The sequence below is a fragment of the Poromitra crassiceps genome (genome assembly GCF_964638095.1).
Source record: "Poromitra crassiceps genome assembly, chromosome: 3".
Taxonomy (NCBI): Eukaryota; Metazoa; Chordata; class Actinopteri; order Beryciformes; family Melamphaidae; genus Poromitra; species Poromitra crassiceps.
The window spans coordinates 63897830-63916824 of record NC_139625.1 but is presented as its reverse complement, the minus strand read 5'-3'; the positions used below and the strand labels follow the sequence as shown (position 1 = coordinate 63916824).

The 18995-nt window shown below is 45.2% G+C and overlaps 1 protein-coding gene across 1 annotated transcript in view; it reads left to right on the top strand.

Annotated features, from left to right (window-relative positions):
* The window catches only part of LOC310773598 (uncharacterized protein), a 31016-nt gene extending 13674 nt beyond the window's left edge, over window positions 1-17342 (top strand). The window contains exons 3-13 of the mRNA XM_083633509.1: window positions 1306-1431; window positions 5664-5821; window positions 6784-6880; window positions 7171-7281; window positions 10536-10556; window positions 11467-11487; window positions 11628-11654; window positions 12160-12204; window positions 12318-12365; window positions 13081-13134; window positions 14984-17342. Of these exons, the coding sequence (XP_083489635.1) occupies window positions 1306-1431; window positions 5664-5821; window positions 6784-6880; window positions 7171-7281; window positions 10536-10556; window positions 11467-11487; window positions 11628-11654; window positions 12160-12204; window positions 12318-12365; window positions 13081-13134; window positions 14984-15039 (764 nt within the window). The 3' untranslated portion in view covers window positions 15040-17342. The remainder of the gene's footprint in view (window positions 1-1305; window positions 1432-5663; window positions 5822-6783; window positions 6881-7170; window positions 7282-10535; window positions 10557-11466; window positions 11488-11627; window positions 11655-12159; window positions 12205-12317; window positions 12366-13080; window positions 13135-14983) is intronic.
* Window positions 17343-18995: the final 1653 nt, after the last annotated feature.

The window sequence follows — 18995 nt, the reverse complement described above, 5'->3', positions numbered from 1 at the left end:
ATAACCAAGTTGTTTTACTTGCCTAAACATAACCAAGTGGTTTTACTTGCCTAAACATAACCAAGTGATTTGACTTGCCTAAACATAACCAAGTTGTTTTACTTGCCTAACCATAACCAAGTTGTTTTACTTGCCTAACCATAACCAAGTGGTTTGACTTGCCTAACCATAACCAAGTGGTTTGACTTGCCTAACCATAACCAAGTTGTTTTACTTGCCTAAACATAACCAAGTTGTTTTACTTGCCTAAACATAACCAAGTGGTTTTACTTGCCTAACCATAACCAAGTGGTTTGACTTGCCTAACAATAACCAAGTTGTTTTACTTGCCTAAACATAACCAAGTTGTTTTACTTGCCTAAACATAACCAAGTGGTTTTACTTGCCTAAACATAACCAAGTTGTTTTACTTGCCTAAACATAACCAAGTTGTTTTACTTGCCTAAACATAACCAAGTGGTTTGACTTGCCTAACCATAACCAAGTTGTTTTACTTGCCTAAACATAACCAAGTTGTTTTACTTGCCTAAACATAACCAAGTTGTTTTACTTGCCTAAACATAACCAAGTGGTTTTACTTGCCTAACCATAACCAAGTGGTTTGACTTGCCTAACCATAACCAAGTGGTTTGACTTGCCTAAACATAACCAAGTGGTTTGACTTGCCTGACCATAACTGTAATATCCAACCGTTGCAATGTAACTCAACGTTTTCAAATAAGAAAAACCTCTTTAAAATGTAAATGTGGTTTAGCCGGGATCTTCCCTCCACCATAATCCCTGTACACAGTTTCAGATGAATACGGTACTTTTCTAATTTAACCATGACCAAACTAGGGCTGTGAATCTTCACTGGCCTCACAATTCGATTCGATTACGATTAATCTGTCAACGATTCGATTCGATTCGATTCCACGATGCATCACGATGCATCTCGATACAGCTCAAAGTATTGCAGCCCCAAGTATCAAATCCTCAATTTTCTATATTATTACTGCACATGGCTACTTTTTCATCAATTAATACAAGCAGTCAGATAAATATCAAGTCCTTTTTTTACTTAGAAAGTGCTTTCAATTCTGAATGTCAACAGAAATTTAAAGATAAACGATTCAACGATTCATCTGTTAATGATTCGATCCGATTCAAATCACACGTCCGCATCGCGATGCATCGATTATACGATTAATTTTGACACCCCTAGACCAAACCCTAACCAATGAGAGGTTTATGACATTTTCTTCAGATAACAGTTAAGAACTGTGTTGAGAAGCTAAATCTAACCATGTTGATGCTTATTTGAAGATAGCAGTGACCTGAACATTACAACTGGAGTGCTGACGATCAGAGGATTGGCCTTTTGGATGAATGGATGGTACACAGTAGAGATCAACAACAAAGTCACCAGAAAGACTGACCTCCAAGTCATCTGTAAGTTTGTTATGTTGGCAGTTTGATGTGAAGTTGTGTGTTGTTTCCACAACTCGGTATTAACATTGGTTCAATCATGAGAGGCCAGTTCGTAGGATTTAACAAACTTTATTTAGCAATCGGCATGCATGGCAAATGCTTTGGCGCATGACTCCATTAGCCAGTGGCGCTGCTCTTGAGGCAAGAGGAGGGCGCATGACTCCATTAGCCAGTGGCGCTGCTCTTGAGGCAAGAGGAGGGCGCTCTTGAGGCAAGAGGAGGGCATCTGCTTAGGCTAGGAGATCCCCCCCCCCCGTGGGGGATCAGGAGTCACGACTCGTTGGTGGCGGACTGGGGAGGTGGGTGGGGCAAAACAACGCTCCGGAGGAGGGCTCAAGGGAGATGGACTGCTGTGAGCTGCTGCTGTTATGATCGGCCAGAGAGAGAGAGGTGACGTAGAACCCTTGCTATATATATGAGAATTAACTGACGTCATATCTGACGTCATTACGGACGTCATACTAAGACTTTGACTGACCACGTCATACTAGAACTTGATTGACGTCAGGGGTGATCGGATTAGATTATGCACGAATGGCCTTCTGCTAGAACTATGGTCTAGAGACCTCACTTCAATCATGAGAGGCCAGTTCGTAGGATTTAACAAACTTTATTTAGCAATCGGCATGCATGGCAAATGCTTTGGCGCATGACTCCATTAGCCAGTGGCGCTGCTCTTGAGGCAAGAGGAGGGCATCTGCTTAGGCTAGGAGATCCCCCAAAAGGAAGATCTGATTACCGGAGGTTAATTGAGATCTGCGGGCACCGGTAGTTGATTGTACTTTTCTGGCCTTCGACCTTTTAACGACTTATGGCTACTTGCGGCTGGCGCTTCCCAACTCGGTCGGGCCTTCGATCTTGACCCCCCTACTTGCGTTGCGGCTGGCGCTTCCCAGCTCGGTCGGGCCTTGCGCGCCGCACGACTTGGCCTTCTGACTGACCCTGACTCTCTCTCTCGACTCTCTCTCTCCCCCAAAAATGATCCGGGAGATTTACTGCGCCTACTGGGCGCTGTGCTTTTCGGGGAGCCACCACCAACGAGACATTTTGGCACGGAGCCCGGGACACTGTTTGTTGCCATGCTCGCCGATTGAGGAAGGAGGGTTCTTTGGGCCGCGGTATGGCCGCCTGCTCCGGGCGGGTGTAGCTGGAGAGCTGATGAAGACCAGCTGGAGCGTCCTCTTGAGGTGCTGGATGACTTAGGGGTTGGTGACTTAGTGACTTAGGGGTTCCCAACTTGGCCTGGGTGACTTAGAGATTTCCCGACTGGGCGCTGGACTTGGATGACTTAGGGGTTGGTGACCCGACTTGGCCTGGGTGACTTAGTGGCTTCCCAACTTGGCGCTGGGGCCAGTCTGAGGCCTGAGCCTGATGTAGCGAGCCATGGGGAGTAGATTGTTTCCAGGAGTTAGGATGACTTAGGGGTTGGTGACTTAGTGACTTAGGGGTAGGTGACTTAGTGACTTAGGGGATGGCTTAGGGGTTGGTGACTTAGTGGCTTAGGGGATGACTTAGGGGTTGGTGACTTAGTGGCTTAGGGGATGACTTAGGGGTTGGTGACTTAGTGGCTTAGGGGGTGATTTAGGGGTTGGTGACTTAGTGGCTTGGGGGATGGCTTAGGGGTTGGTGACTTGGTGGCTTAGGGGCTGGTGACTTAGTGGCTTAGGGGGTGACTTAGGGGTTGGTGACTTAGTGGCTTGGGGGATGACTTAGGGGTTGGTGACTTGGTGGCTTAGGGGTTGGTGACTTAGTGGCTTAGGGGGTGACTTAGGGGTTGGTGACTTAGTGGCTTGGGGGATGAACTTAGGGGTTGGTGACTTGGTGGCTTAGGGGATGGCTTAGGGGTTGGTGACTTAGTGGCTTAGGGGGGTTGGTGACTTAGTGGCTTAGGGGGTGACTTAGGGGTTGGTGACTTAGTGGCTTGGGGGATGAACTTAGGGGTTGGTGACTTGGTGGCTTAGGGGATGGCTTAGGGGTTGGTGACTTAGTGGCTTAGGGGGGTTGGTGACTTAGTGGCTTAGGGGATGACTTAGGGGTTGGTGACTTAGTGGCTTAGGGGTGACTTAGGGGTTGGTGACTTAGTGGCTTAGGGGATGGCTTAGGGGTTGGTGACTTGGTGGCTTAGGGGATGGCTTAGGGGTTGGTGACTTAGTGGCTTAGGGGATGGCTTAGGGGTTGGTGACTTAGTGGCTTAGGGGATGACTTAGGGGTTGGTGACTTAGTGGCTTAGGGGATGACTTAGGGGTTGGTGACTTAGTGGCTTAGGGGGTGACTTAGGGGTTGGTGACTTAGTGGCTTGGGGGATGACTTAGGGGTTGGTGACTTGGTGGCTTAGGGGTTGGTGACTTAGTGGCTTAGTGGATGACTTAGGGGTTGGTGACTTGGTGGCTTAGGGGTTGGTGACTTAGTGGCTTAGGGGTTCCCAGCTTGGCCTCGGTGACTTAGTGACTTCCCGACTTGGCGCTGGACTTGGATGACTTAGGGTTGGTGACTTAGTGGCTTAGGGGATGACTTAGGGGTTGGTGACTTAGTGGCTTAGGGGATGACTTAGGGGTTGGTGACTTGGTGGCTTAGGGGATGACTTAGGGGTTGGTGACTTAGTGGCTTAGGGGTTCCCGGCTTGGCCCTTTTTTGTGTTATTACTATTGTTATTAGTGGGCGTTTAAAGATGGGATGATCGGATCGCAGACCGGGTAGATTGTCGATCAACTCGCTTTATTTAATCAAACACGAGGGACACCTACAGTACATGTGGTGTTTTCAAAGCAATGTAAATCAATATTTCTTGTTTGGTGGGGGGCGGGTCCTTTGCGGGCAGCGGGAGCGGGGGTGGGCGCAGGAGTATGCTAACTAAATTGATGTCTCTGCCCTTCAAAATCTGGGATCTCAACCTGGGAGACACATCGGCACAGGGAGAAACAAAAGGCATACCAAATGAGATGGCGGGCGTGGCGGACGCCAGGGTGTTCGTCTGGGCGGGTTGGGCGGTGGTGAGGAGCACGTCGGCTTGCTGCGTGGGCGGGGGCGGGATCGGCTGCTGCACTGGCTGGGCTGTGGCGAACGTGGGAGGAAAGGGGGGGGGGTTTCCAGGGCCCTCAGACGAGCATCCACTGATCTGCTAGCATCTAGCAGGGACAGCAGAATGGCTCTTGACGACCGCTGTCGGCTCGGCGGAGCTGCGAATGGTGCCGTTTCCGCTTCCTTGGCGGCGGCCTGGAGGTCAGTGCGGCCAGGAAGGACATGGCGTCTCGCGGTGGCCCCACGGCCTGTATTTCCCCGGCGTCTCCCCGCTCTCGGAGCGGCTGCCTCTGCTGATCTTCGTCCGCGGCCTCTCGCACGTCCACGCCGAGCGGCCTCCCCCTCTGGCACGCTCGCACGCGTTCTTGGGCGACCGGGCGCACGCGGCACTTCGTCATCTGCTTTCCTTCCAAGGGCCGTCGCAGTGGCGCGCCCCATGCCACGGGAACGCGCGCCGGGCCTTTTCATCGTGGCTGCGTTGGCGGCCTGTGGTCCGGCCGCTTCGCCAACGTCTTCATCAGACGTCTCGGAAAGCAAGAACGCACCGTGGCCGATCTGGAACGGGGTCTCGTTGGCTGAGCTGCTGTCGCTGTCCATGGACTGCTCTGGCTCGGAGCTCGACATGCCGGGAATGGAGTGGGAAGCGTTGAGGAATATGCGGGGAATATCTGCGTTGGATTTCCACGGGTAGAGAAGGCTTGAGGGTGCTGATTCGGTCTCCGGATATGGTGCAAAACAACGCTCCGGAGGAGGGCTCAAGGGAGATGGACTGCTGTGAGCTGCTGCTGTTATGATCGGCCAGAGAGAGAGAGGTGACGTAGAACCCTTGCTATATATATGAGAATTAACTGACGTCATATCTGACGTCATTACGGACGTCATACTAAGACTTTGACTGACCACGTCATACTAGAACTTGATTGACGTCAGGGGTGATCGGATTAGATTATGCACGAATGGCCTTCTGCTAGAACTATGGTCTAGAGACCTCACTTGTGTCCAAACCCCCCTTCGTGTTACATGTTTCTTAATGTTAAGTGCACATTACATGAAAAAAAGTAGGAGTGTGTCTATGGGTCTGTTTCTTTTTCAATCTGATTGCATGGAAACAGAGCAATCAAGAAAAACAGAGAGCCATCATGATTGTAATAGCCGTTTCCTCCTCTCACTAACAGCTCCTGTCCCTAAACCCACCATCTCTGCATTGTGTGACTTGACCGTCTGCAATCTGACCTGTGATGGAGACACCAGAGGTGCTGATCCAGTCACCTACGGCTGGAGGAAAGGTGACGTGGATCTGTCCCCATTACCCAAGCAACGCAATATTACAAAGGTATACAGTATGGTGATTCTGGTGATGGAGAGTGTGTGTGTGTGTGTGTGTGTGTGCGCGTGCGTGCGTGCGTGTTGTCCTGTCTTTTTTGTTGTTGTTGCTGTGTTTCTTTCTTTCCATGTGTGAGTTAATGAATGCCCATTGGACATTGGATTCTGGAATATTGTGGAATTCTGAGATGTGTATTCCAGACAGGGAAAGTCATGGATTTTGATAAATTCTCTGGGGAAGTTAGGGAATATGAGGAAATATAATGGGTCACGTTACAGGAACACACCAGAATGTATTTTCCAACTTGTTTCACGTATTCACGGCATTAGTTGGTGAATTTCAGTTGTTTTTCTCCACAGCAAGTCCAAATATAATGGCCACCAGACTATTTAGCCCTTTAGGCCTTTTACATTTTAAAAACATTTACAAATCAGAAAGGAATCAAATAAATTCAGGTCACTGAAGCTCTGACACAGTTATGGAAAGTAATGGAAAAGACATCAGGGCTATGATGGGAAACCTGACCTGGGAATGACTGACAGAATGAGAATGTGTATTGCTTTGGTAGCAGCATTGGCTGGTACATCTGTTGAAGAAATTCCTCTCAACAGAACATTACAGTGTGGTGAGATCTGTATGGTTTTTAAATGCTTCCAATTAGCTAATCTGGGCAGCAGGTTGGCTGAAGTTTGAATTGTAGTCATGTGAAGGTGCACATAAATGTCTCTGCGGAGGGACGTTTAGAATAGAAGGGGTTTTTGGGGTAAGCAAGTGAGAACATTATACAAGACTGAGTCTAAGAATCTGATTTTAAGTGGAAGACTTTCACACCATGTGACCATTAAGTGGTGAACAGAGCGACCGACTGATCGACAGTGCGAGCCATACCACCCCTATGAGTAATTGGTTTTTAGCTTATAATTTACTTATTGGTTGAGCTTTGATCTTAATCTATTACTCTCATTTTAAAGGAGGAGTATTCTCTGGAGAGATGGATCAGCTGTTCACTGAAGAACCCGGTCAGTTATGAGCACAGCGAACGCATCAGCAACCCCTTGTACCATTCTGGTGAGTTACCTCACTTTCACACATTTAATGTACCCCTGTTATGAGTTTTATTGATTTTGTAAGCAATATTCCACTTAGTTTTAACATGGGTGTTATTTGAATTATTTGAATTGTTTTATTAACTACTAAATTGTCAAACCTGAATATAAGTCATTTTTTGCAGTGCACTTCTCACTGAGACATCAAATGGCTAAAAGTCTTCTGACACTTGATATACCTAAACATAAGCATAATTAATTGTATAGAATAACTGTGCCCATAATTCTTTGGAACATTTTTTTTAACTACAGGTCCAGATCCAGGTACAGGGATGCCCGTTGCACTGAAAAAAGGGATCATAGTCTTCGTCGCCCTGCTAGTACTAGTACTGGTGCCCATTTGTATACACAGATGCAAAACAGGTGGGAAGTTAAGATATACTGTATTTACTTGTACAGAATTAATATTTATCATTAAAATGCATGTATTTGTATCAAACAGATATGTGCCTTTAACACAGTGGTTCTCAAAATGGGGTTGAGGTTACTCCCAGTGGTTCTTGAGGGGGTTCCAGGGGGTCGCCAGCAAAAAAAAAACTATTTCAAACATAAGTAAGACAATGACAGAATGTATGCCTATTTGGTCATGAGTTTCATACACTTTCTGATAAAACATCTCAACGTGTGACCTCCCACTCTCCTGGCCCCCTTCTTGCAGGAGCCTGGTGTTGGGGTTGTTAGGCTGATTAAGTGCACCTGGGACCAGTGTACTCGAAGACCTTCAGTCTCTCTCCCTCCTCACCCATGCATCTTTTGTTCCATCTGTTTAATGTAGTTTGTGTTGTCTAGTTATTTTCCCTTGATTTTATTTAAGAAATTATTGTTTTGACTTTTACTTTGGTGTATGACTCCCCTCATATGTTACAACCCGGCTCAAGGAAGTAACAAATTAGGGGAGTCATACACCAAAGTAAAAGTTTAGACAATGTTTTAACTAAAACTAAGGGAAAATAACTTGACAACACAAACTACATTAAACAGATGAACAGAACAAAAGGTGCATCAGTGAGGAGGTAGAGAGACTGAATGGTCTGAAGGTCTTCTACTCTACGCCCAATAGAGACAGTCCGCATGGGAACGCCCACACGGGGGCACGGTGGCTCAGTGGTAGAGCTGTCACCTCACAGTCAGAAGGTCCTGAGTTCGATTCTCGCCTGGGACACTGTGGGCGCTGTGGTTGTGTTCCCCCCCATATCTTCAGTGCCTACTGCCCAGGTGGGGTATCTCGTCGTCTCTGTGTGGAGTTTGCATGTTCTCCCCGTGCTCCCCCAGGGGGTTCCTCCGTATATAACCCCCCCCCCCCCCCCCCCCCACTAAAAACATGCAGAAGATCAGATCGTCATCGTCATCCGACCAGTGACGACAACACCCGAAGTTGGTCCCCGGGCGCTAGGGATGGGAATTGATAAGATTTTAGCGATTCCGATTCCATTTTCGATTCTGCTTATCGATCCGATTCCTTATCGATTCTCTTATCGATTCTCATTGGGCAAGGGGGGAAAAAAAAAGAGTACAAACGGGTTTATTAACATTCATTTTCTTTTAGATTATTATTATTATAATTATGTATTATTATTCAGCTCTGAGATCAGATTGCTCTTTTCAATCCCATACCAAGCAGGGATCAGTGTGTCTGTTAAACTGGCTCTGTTTGGGGGTTTGTATTTTGGGTTGAGCATCTTTGTCATCTCCCTATAGAAAATATATAGTGGGAATGAATGAAACAGAACTAGTGGTTAGAATGACAACATGCAACTTTGGACATTTTACTTTAGCTGGCATGTCAGACAAACTTAGTCACTGCTCGGGGACATTCGTTTACCTTCGCCTCGGTCATTTTACTCTTCCCTGCCTGGGTGAATGGAGGGGCTAGATGCTCTAGCCTAGAGCTGCACAAGAAGTACTCGCTGCAGCCTCTGACCCAAAGCGACTACCAGCCCCTGAACCAGTCTGACTCTGAACGTCATCATCCTCTCAATTAAATGGATGGAAATGGAGTATTGGTGAAATCTGGTTTACACAATAGACAGGGTCTGGAGGAGTTTACTCTCCATATTAACAGATGACGCGCTAACGTTAGCCGCGCTGCTGTTAGCCGCGTTATCGTCACTCCGTAGCACATCAAAAACGTGACATTCCTCCAAAATTATTGCATGCTGTGTGGACAAATGTTTCTGCATATTGCTAGTATTTCCCCCCTTTGACGAAATAGAGGTTTTGCAAGCATTGCAAGTGGCACTGTGGTCATCGTTTTGCTTCTGCCTAGAGCCATGGTGGCTGGAAACAAAACAAGGCTGCGTTGCGTGCGTGTCGCAGCGTGTGACGTCATCGCGCATGGAATCGATAGTGGAATCGTTCAGGACGTTGGCTAACGATTCCAAGGAATCGATCCACTGGGACCCGGTTCTCAACAAGAACCGGTTCTCGATTCCCATCCCTACCGGGCGCTGTACGAGAAAGCGACCACTGCTCCTGGCCTGCCCCCCGGAGGAAAGGACATGCCTGGATGGGTTAAATGCAGAGGACACTTTTCACCGGCCACCGTCAGCATGAGTGTGTTGTGGCCGCATGCATGTGTTGTGGTGTTCGTGTGACAATAAAAGACGGGGCTTGTCCCGTTACGAGAGAGTTTTTTTTAAATGTTAAACGGCTGGCGCGCGTGGGGTAAAACCGCCCATATATCTCATGGGCTGACTCACCAAAAGACGGTGCTGCGGCTCTAAACTACATGTTTGGGGGTTCTAGAGCAGAACACAAGACGTCTGCTCAGATGTGCTTTTACTGCGGTGGTTAAATCCCCGATCGTGTCTGCCTGGGCTGGGCTATCAGCTAAATTCTAACTTTGCTGAATGGATAGAACGGGGGTTTTTACCCCACCCTGACACCCTGCCAGGCTGAGCCAGCTAAACCAGCGTCTATGACGAGACGTGGCCTCAACCTATGAGTGCACCGGGCCCAGGTGCACTCAATCAGCCTAACAGCCCAAACACATCAGACGCCTATCCTACGCTGAAGCAACACCTCGTGGAGGCAGTTTCATTTCGGCATCCTTGCTAACAGGGGAGACCGATCACACCGGCCACAGCGCATTGCCTCGCCTCACTGAAGCGATGCTGCACGCGGGCTGCAGCGATAGTTTCGCCGTCTGGTTTATTTTTCATGCGAGCCGTAAGCAGTAGCTACGCTCAGTCAATGCAAGTTGTGAGCGCAGGCAAGGCAGCGTGGGGCAAAACAGAGCGAGGCGTGGAGCGAAACAGAGTGCTTCTGATGTGAATGACAAGGCTCCTGCTTGATGCTGCTCGATGCTTCTGATGTGACGCGCTGCTTCTGAGATGCTTTTGGTGTGAACCAAGCGTAACGACCCCAACACCAGGCTCCTGCAAGACAGGACCAGGAGAGTGGAAGGGGCATCACAAAAGTTTAAATAATATTAGATCGGGGACCCTGGGACTAAATCTTATCAAATGGGATCCGTGGTCTTATTTGTTACAGTTTAGGGGTCCTTGATGTGAAAAGGTTTGAGAACGACTGCTTTAACAGACAGTAGTCTTATTACTTTCATTATTGATACTAGTAGTCCCGTCTTGGATTGTAAGCATTCTCTTCTTGTCTTCCAGGTGTGTGGTTCTATGAAAAAGGTAAGGAGTCTTCCAAGCAGTGAACATGGAGAGACGTGTGATTTAACATTTAACATTAAAGGGAAAAATTCACCGAACACTCTTTGAAAAACAGCCCTTCATCTTTCCTTTCAATGTCAGTATTTTAAACTTTCACCCAAAGATTAGGTGACTTTATTCTGGAGTGGACAACTTTCATGCAGGATCAGAGTATCCTACGGTGGGTTTTTCCTATAAGACCTGTGGTTTGGCTTAAAAACACATCAACAGTCGCGTCATTTCCTCTACAGCTCCACTTCTCCTCACTTGACTTTTCTACTTCCTTCCTGTCCCCCTCAAGCTACTGTTCATGCTTTCACTTTGGCTCAACTGAAGCTACTGTTCATACTTTCACTTTCGCTCAACTGAAGTTTGGCAGATGTCCTACTATTCATTCATCTGTGCAAACAGTAGGGCTGGGAATCACCAGATGCCCCACGATACGATATTATCACGATACTTAAGCCGTGATACGATAGTATTGCGATATATTGAGTATTGCAATATTGCAAAAAAACAAATTCAACTACACATTATGTCCCCAAAGGAAAAAACTTTGTCAACATCTGTTTTATCTAATGAAATAAAGTTTCTGTCTGTTCATCTCACCTTAATCATTTTTACTGCAGTGAAATGGGGTTGTCAAGCAGACAGACTGACCAACACTGTCATAAAGACCTGTCCTAAATGTTGCATGCACTTGAGAATGTATTATGATAAAGTATCGCAATACTTGGCATTTGTGCGATACAATATATTGCCACACAAAATATTGCGATACTATGTTGTATCCCCCCCCCTCCTTCCCCCCCAGCAAACAGTGATAGCTTGCGTACTACATTATGTACTCTACTGGTTTCTCTAATATTCTTCCTGCATTTTTCTCCTGCAGAATCCATGCCATGGGAAGCAGGTCGGTACCTAAATCACTGATGCATTCAAAATAAACGTGTTGCTGAATATGTGCCTTGTAAAGTCCAGGTCACCATTAACTTTCACAGACTGAAATCTGGTAATATATCAAAATCACTGTCCTGTTGTCCATCATTATAGACTTCTGGAAGTGTCCGGAGAGGCCAGGTAAGTTTTCTTTCAGTGCCTCTTATGTTACAGCGTTTCCTCATCTTTTTTCTTTTTTTTTAATCTTTTTGGTGTCAGAATCACTCATTTCCCCGTCCCGTCCCGTCCCGTCTCGTCCCGTCCCGTCCCGTCCCGTCCCGTCCCCTCCTCTCCTCTCCTCTCCTCTCCTCTCCTCTCCTCTCCTCTCCTCTCCTCTCCTCTCCTCTCCTCTCCTCTCCTCTCCTCTCCTCTCCCCTCTCCTCCTCTCCTCTCCTCTCCTCTCCTCTCCCCTCTCCTCCTCTCCTCTCCCCTCCTCTCCTCTCCTCTCCCCTCCTCTTCTCTCCCCTCCTCTCCTCTCCCCTCCTCTCCTCTTCTCTCCCCTCCTCTCCTCTCCTCTCCTCTCCCCTCCTCTCCTCTCTTCTCTTCTCTTCTCTCCTCTCCTCTCCCCTCCTCTCCTCTCCTCTCCTCTCTTGTCTTCTCCTCTCCTCTCTTGTCTTCTCCTCTCCTCTCCTCTCCTCTTCCTCAGCCAGAGTAGATGGTGCGGATAATGTTGAAAGCCCATCAGCTAAAGGCAAGTCACCAAGATGTTGATGTTTCAAAAGCTGCTGCAAATATCCATTAGCATTAGCATCCAATATATGAGATATTGGTTTAATCATCTTGAATCGTCATGTTTTCCTGCAGGAAATGAGAAGGCTTCATACAAAGCACATGGAGAGAAGGTTAACATTGGTTAGTACTGCTTTTCTCAGCAATTATTTGTCATCTTACTATGAGCGGACGTTATAGCTCTGACTACATTTACTTCACTAACATTTATCACGGCAGCTTTTTAGTGTACTGTACAGTCACCTAAAATGTACAAGTTAGTATAAAGTTTGAACTGAATAGGGACATACAGTGAGCTAAATTTGCTCCATTTGACTGCTGACTCCTCTACAAATTAATAAGGATTTAAGATCAAAAGATGAACATGAGACAAAATAACTGACTGCCAGCTTTTGATTATGAATCTTTACTGGCCTCTAAGTTGAAACTATAACTGTTAAACTGGGTCAGGGGCCTGTTCCTGTATGGAGGTCCCCATCCCCCCCCCCCCCCCTCCTCCGCATTATCCACTGTCTACTGTCTAATAATGTGCAAGACAGAAATATATGTACTCACTAACAATGTTATTGGTCATAATACATTTATTATCTTATTATTATTATTATTATTAGTATTATTATTAGTATTATTTATCTTTTAAGCCTGTATATCATTAAGATTGAAATGATAGCCTACTGTTATGATTTCACCTGATTACATATGACCAGGTTATTTAATTATCATGTAACATCATTCAATATTTCATTATATTGTCATTTCTGTACTTTTTAATATATTTTTACTAACATATTTTATTATTTATTCCCATTAACTGCCATTATCATTAATCCATAAACAGACACTGCTGAGACTAAAGCCATTTGTGCTGCTACAGAGGAGAAACAACTAGAAGGCAAGATACTAACTCATTCATTCATTCATCCATTCATTCAGGTATTGCCTTTACCCAGCTTCCTAGTGATGTAAGGGAGTCAAGGGAAACTATAACTCTAATCCTCATCGATTTAAAACAATATTTCACTTATAACTATAGGTATAACATTTTCACCCTATGCAAAACCTTCAGAACAGATAGCCTGTGGGTTTGATATTAGCTACCCTCGGACACTAAAATGGAATATCGGTGCCAAAAAAGATTGCTTCTTAGTATCTGTCAAATTGCAAACTGCTAAATGCTTTTGAACTGTATTTGATACTGGTGTGATGGGAACACTCAATCCTCATTTCAATGTTGGGGGGAATTTTCTGCCAGAAGACATTGGGGATACCTGTATCAATGATGCTAAAAGCAAAATCATACTGGTGCCATATAATCCTTTGATTTGCTATCCATTGTTGACCAGTTTACTGTAACAGCAGTGAACTAGCACACTGTGTGACAGATACTATATGTGACCAGTTTAACAGCAGTGAACTAACACACTGTTTGACAGATACTATATGTGACCAGTTTAACAGCAGTGAACTAACACACTGTTTGACAGATACTATATGTGACCAGTTTAACAGCAGTGAACTAACACACTGTTTGACAGATACTATATGTGACCAGTTTAACAGCAGTGAACTAACACACTGTTTGACAGATACTATATGTGACCAGTTTAACAGCAGTGAACTAACACACTGTTTGACAGATACTATTGTGACCAGTTTAACAGCAGTGAACTAACACACTGTTTGACAGATACTATATGTGACCATTTTAACAGCAGTGAACTAACACACTGTTTGACAGATACTATATGTGACCAGTTTAACAGCAGTGAACTAACACACTGTTTGACAGATACTATATGTGACCAGTTTAACAGCAGTGAACTAACACACTGTTTGACAGATACTATATGTGACCAACAGCAGTGAACTAACACACTGTTTGACAGATACTATATGTGACCAGTTTAACAGCAGTGAACTAACACACTGTTTGACAGATACTATATGTGACCAGTTTAACAGCAGTGAACTAACACACTGTTTGACAGATACTATATGTGACCAGTTTAACATCAGTGAACTAACACACTGTTTGACAGATACTACAGTATATGTAGTCTCGGTTTCCAGACGTTTGGTGAGCAGCGCCACCTAACCACCAAACGTCTGGGAATTTACTGTTCCAAATCTGGTTCAGAGCCCAGCGAGAACGGCCGGCAGCAGACACGCCTACATTTATTATTAGAATTTTATTTGGTAGCGGCAATGCAATGTTTCATAGTTCCAATATAGAGCAAGACACTGATGTGCTGCAAAGAGAGTTTATACCTGTTGTTTATTTTACAATAATTTTTCCTACCCGGAAGTGGTCCGCTTGCCACTGTGAGTCATCAGCAGGCTCTGTAACGTTAGCCTCGGGAGTCGGGCTTATCGCTGGGGGAAAGACCTCTAACCGCCGGGGCCGGATGAAACACGTCCTATTAACAGGTTATGTTTGTTTCTAAGTGATTCATATGTTTCTCCGCAAACGCAACAGCACCGGTTCTGCATGAGCGTCACTGCTCCCAGAAAGCAGGCCCGCCCACAACGCTCATGATTGGTTCTCCGATGCAAGGCTTCCAACAGCACCACCTAACGTTATGAAAATATTTAAATAGTAATATTCTCAGTCTTACAGTAGTGAAACGGATTAGGACTGAGAGCTGAGTCTACAGTATATGTGACCAGTTTAACAGCAGTGAACTAACACACTGTTTGACAGATACTGTGTGACATTTATTTTTTCTTGTACTATTTGGCAGAGGAGAGACTGATGAAAGCAGAATGCCAAGCCACGCCAGACCAGCAGACACAGTAACTGTGTGCGAGCAGGAGGCCAGAGGATCAAACCAGAGTCACAGCTGTTTACTTTGGGATTCAAAGAGAACAGTGAGAGAATGCACATTCAACCAAAGCCTTCACTTCAGATCAGGCCAGCAGCTTTTCTTTTCTTTTCCCCCTGTTTTCTCCCCAATTGTACTTGGCCAATTCCCCCTGCTGTCCCGGTCATTGCTCCACCCCCTCTGCCGATCTGGAGAGAATTGTAGACTAGCACATGCTTCCTCCGATACATGTGCAGTCGCCAGCCGCTTCTTTTCACCTGGCAGCGAGGAATTGTACGAGCAAGTCATAGCGTGTTGGAGGATGACACTATTCCCCCCAGTTCCCCTCCCCCCCGAACAGGCGCCCTGACCAACTAGAGGAGGCACTAGCGACCAGAACACTAATCTGGCTTCCCACCCGCAGACACGGCCGATTGTGCCTGTAAGGACACCCGACCAAGCCAGAGGCAACACGGGCTTGAACCTGCGTGTTGGTAGGCAGGGTATCTACCGACTACCGCTGCACTACCCGGCAGCTTTTAAATTCTGAAGACTATAGTGTTGTTTTCCAATACATCTGGTCTAGTTGTTTACATGACAGTACACAGGTTGTGTTAGTTTTCAAACAACATGATTTCGATGTGTGAACAGATAATGTTGATACAGCATCAGGATCAGCACTAGGCACAGACAATTTGAGAGCAAAACAAATGTTTGGTAAACTTGTTACCTGGTATTATTTGTGGTGATGGTCATGGTGGCTGTTTGAAAATAACAACAGCTTTTTCATGCTTATGTTTCAGAGAACATAATGATACACTGAAAATCAACTGTTTTAAAATAAGAGAACAGCTCATGCTTACGTTTCAGTGAACATAATTATAAAGTGAAAATGTACAGGAATACACACCAATGAATGCATAGGAGGAAATGCTGCCACTGCCAGGGCAAAGGCTCATGGCTTTGAGCTGTTTCATTTTCCGACTCCAGTGTTCCAGCCTGTGTTAGACATAAGGCATTGCTTATTCAGCTGTTTTATCTTTATCTGTATTGTTTATTGAAGCAGGGACAGTACACAATAAATATATAGCACCAGAGATAGCTAAAAGCTAATTTGCATCTGTAGTCCCTGGGCACACAGAGTCCTGTGCGCACACAGTACATATCAAATACAGCAATTAAAGGAAAATCCTAATGTCTAAACAATCAAGATCTGCTTGGATTACCAGCTGGGTGGGTAGGGTTTACCACATTAAGATGATACAATGACAATCACAGCAAAGTCTTTAAAACTCAACGGAGTATGCTTTTCTTTGTATTATTATTTCCCCTGATTTCCTCGCCATTATCTCCCCAATTGTACTTGGCCAATTCCCCATGCTGCCCCGGTCACTGTTCCATCCTCTGCCAATCTGGGGAGAGCCGTAGACACACACATGCTTCCTCCAATACATGTGCAGTTGCCAACCAATTATTTTCACCTGACAGTGGGGAGCTTCACCAGCAGGACGTAGCATGTGGGAAGATCACGCATCACGCTATTCCCACCAGTTCCCTTCCACCCCGAACAGGTGCCCCAACCGACCAGAGGAGGCGCTAGCACAGCGACCTGAGTATGTGTTTCTGACTCTGACTCACAGCATACCTGACACCATCTGGCCTACTCCAAGCACTTTAAAGCAAATGCCAAGAATGATTTTGTGAGCTTGACTTGAGACGGTTCTGGTTTGGACTGATTCAGCTTCGCAGCAGCAAAGTCCAGCTGCTGCTGTGTGGAGAAAGACTGGGCTGTGCAGCTGAGACCAGCACAGGGAAGAAAGGTCACCATTGTGTGGTTTGAGACACATGCTCAAGCTCAAACAACTAAGGCCTTGTACATTATGACTGACATCCTCCGTAACAGTCACCGTGTGTGCGTGCGTGCGTTTCTGGGCGTGTGTGTCATGTTTTGCATCAAATGCTAACTATTTTCATTCAGCAAAATACACTTTTTAATTTACTCCTCACTAGCTTTCAGTGTGTGTTTTTAATGATGTTCCCTCTACTGTGTGTGTACATGTAGTTTTGTGTGCAGAATGTATAATTCAAGGCAATCAAACAGATGAGACGACATATTATGTTGGCTTGATGGGAAGGTGGCAGAATGACTTCTGATGGACCGACATGATCTGACTAAAATTAAATTAAATATATCCCAAATAAAAGAAAAATGTTTCCACCCAACATTTATGAATTGTAATTGTAATTGAGATACTGAAAATGAAATGTTTTCTTCTCCACCTTAGCTGAGAAATATTTGACTATATTGCAAAAATACTGCTCATTTCTGTTCTGGTGAGATGTCAATTATTACGAGTCAAATAGTTGAATGTGTGTGAGTGTGACTGATAATATTGGCCACCAGGTGTCGCTAAAGGTCTATCTAGGCTGGTGTGGTCAGTGGGGATTGGGGAAGTAAAGCCCAGTGGCTGCTCACAGACAGAGCAGATTAACTTTGTCCTGCACAAAATAAATTCAAAGTAAACATATCTGATCTTACAGTTCACAGTTTCCTTATAGAGATCAGGAAAGTACAACATTATACATTTTAATATCTCAAGTGTTGCTCATGATAACCGATCATTGTATAGAAAATGACCATAAGATCCAAAATCCCGTTTCAGACAGATTATAATTAACTGAGAATTGACAAACTATTCCAAAATGCTATGTAGACATTCTGGGGGGAAAGTCATCACCTGAAGTTCATCATTGAAAATCTCTGAAATATAGAACATCCAGTCTGAAAAATGCAATAATTTTGACAATAAAGGACTTAAGTTGCCTTAATCCTTTCAAATGTATGATAATTGCATTTCTTTAGTTAGAGGTCTAATTTCTTTAAAAATAATGTATCTCACTTTGAAACAGCTTGATAAAGTTGGTGTATTTTCCACAGTTAGCTTATGAACTGGGAAAGTCTGCATATTGGAAAACCCTGAAAGTACATTATATTTTTTGGCTGGGAGAGAGTACATTTACAAGGTTTGATCCCACGATGAAAAAAGTGTAAGCAAGCACCCCTGCCCTTGAGAATAGATAGAGTGTGATCAGGCACACGTACGCACTTCCTACCCCGGCCCGAGGATACACACACACACACACACACACACACACACACAGGCACACACAAGCCCATCCCTCCATCTTGACCTTGACCACTGCTTGCGTATGTGATAGAGGATTGGTGGTTCTCAAACTTTTTCATGTCAAGGACCCCTGAAATGACACAAATTGAGTTTTGCTTTTAGATGTTTTATTACAGAAAGTGTATGAAACCCATGACCAAAATAGTCATACATTCTGTCATTGTGTTATTTATGGATGGAATTATAATGAAATAAATGTTTCACATTCTTTGCTCGGGACCCCCTGGAAACCCCTCAGACCCCGCTTTGAGAGCCACATAGAGAGAGAGACACACACAGGGAGACATGTGTAAGAAAAATCGAAAAGCAAGGTGAGCATAGAGGTAGATGAGAGAGGGGGAGAGGAAGATCAAACATTTCTGTCAGATGACCTCTTGACCTTTCAGCTCCGCCCTCTCTCGCCACAAACCTGTGAGCACGCTGGGAGAAACAACATGGGATTCTGGGAAAGACAGGAGGAGGGCTCTCTTCTATATAAACAACATCTGTGTGCACGTGTGTGACAGAGAGCAAAAGAGAGAATACATGCATTAACACCATTATTAGATACCCCCCCCCCCCAACTGAATAACTGGTGGTTGGCAGTGATATTAGTTTTGTCTCAGGTTTGGTCACAGATTTAGTTCTAGTGCCGGTTAAATGATTCTTAATAAATATTGATGATTCTTGATAAAACACTAGTGTGCTCTCGTCATTTCCCATCTTCTTAGCAGTAGTGATCATTTTCTAGTTAATGTGGAGACTCACTAACCTTGCAAGCCAGC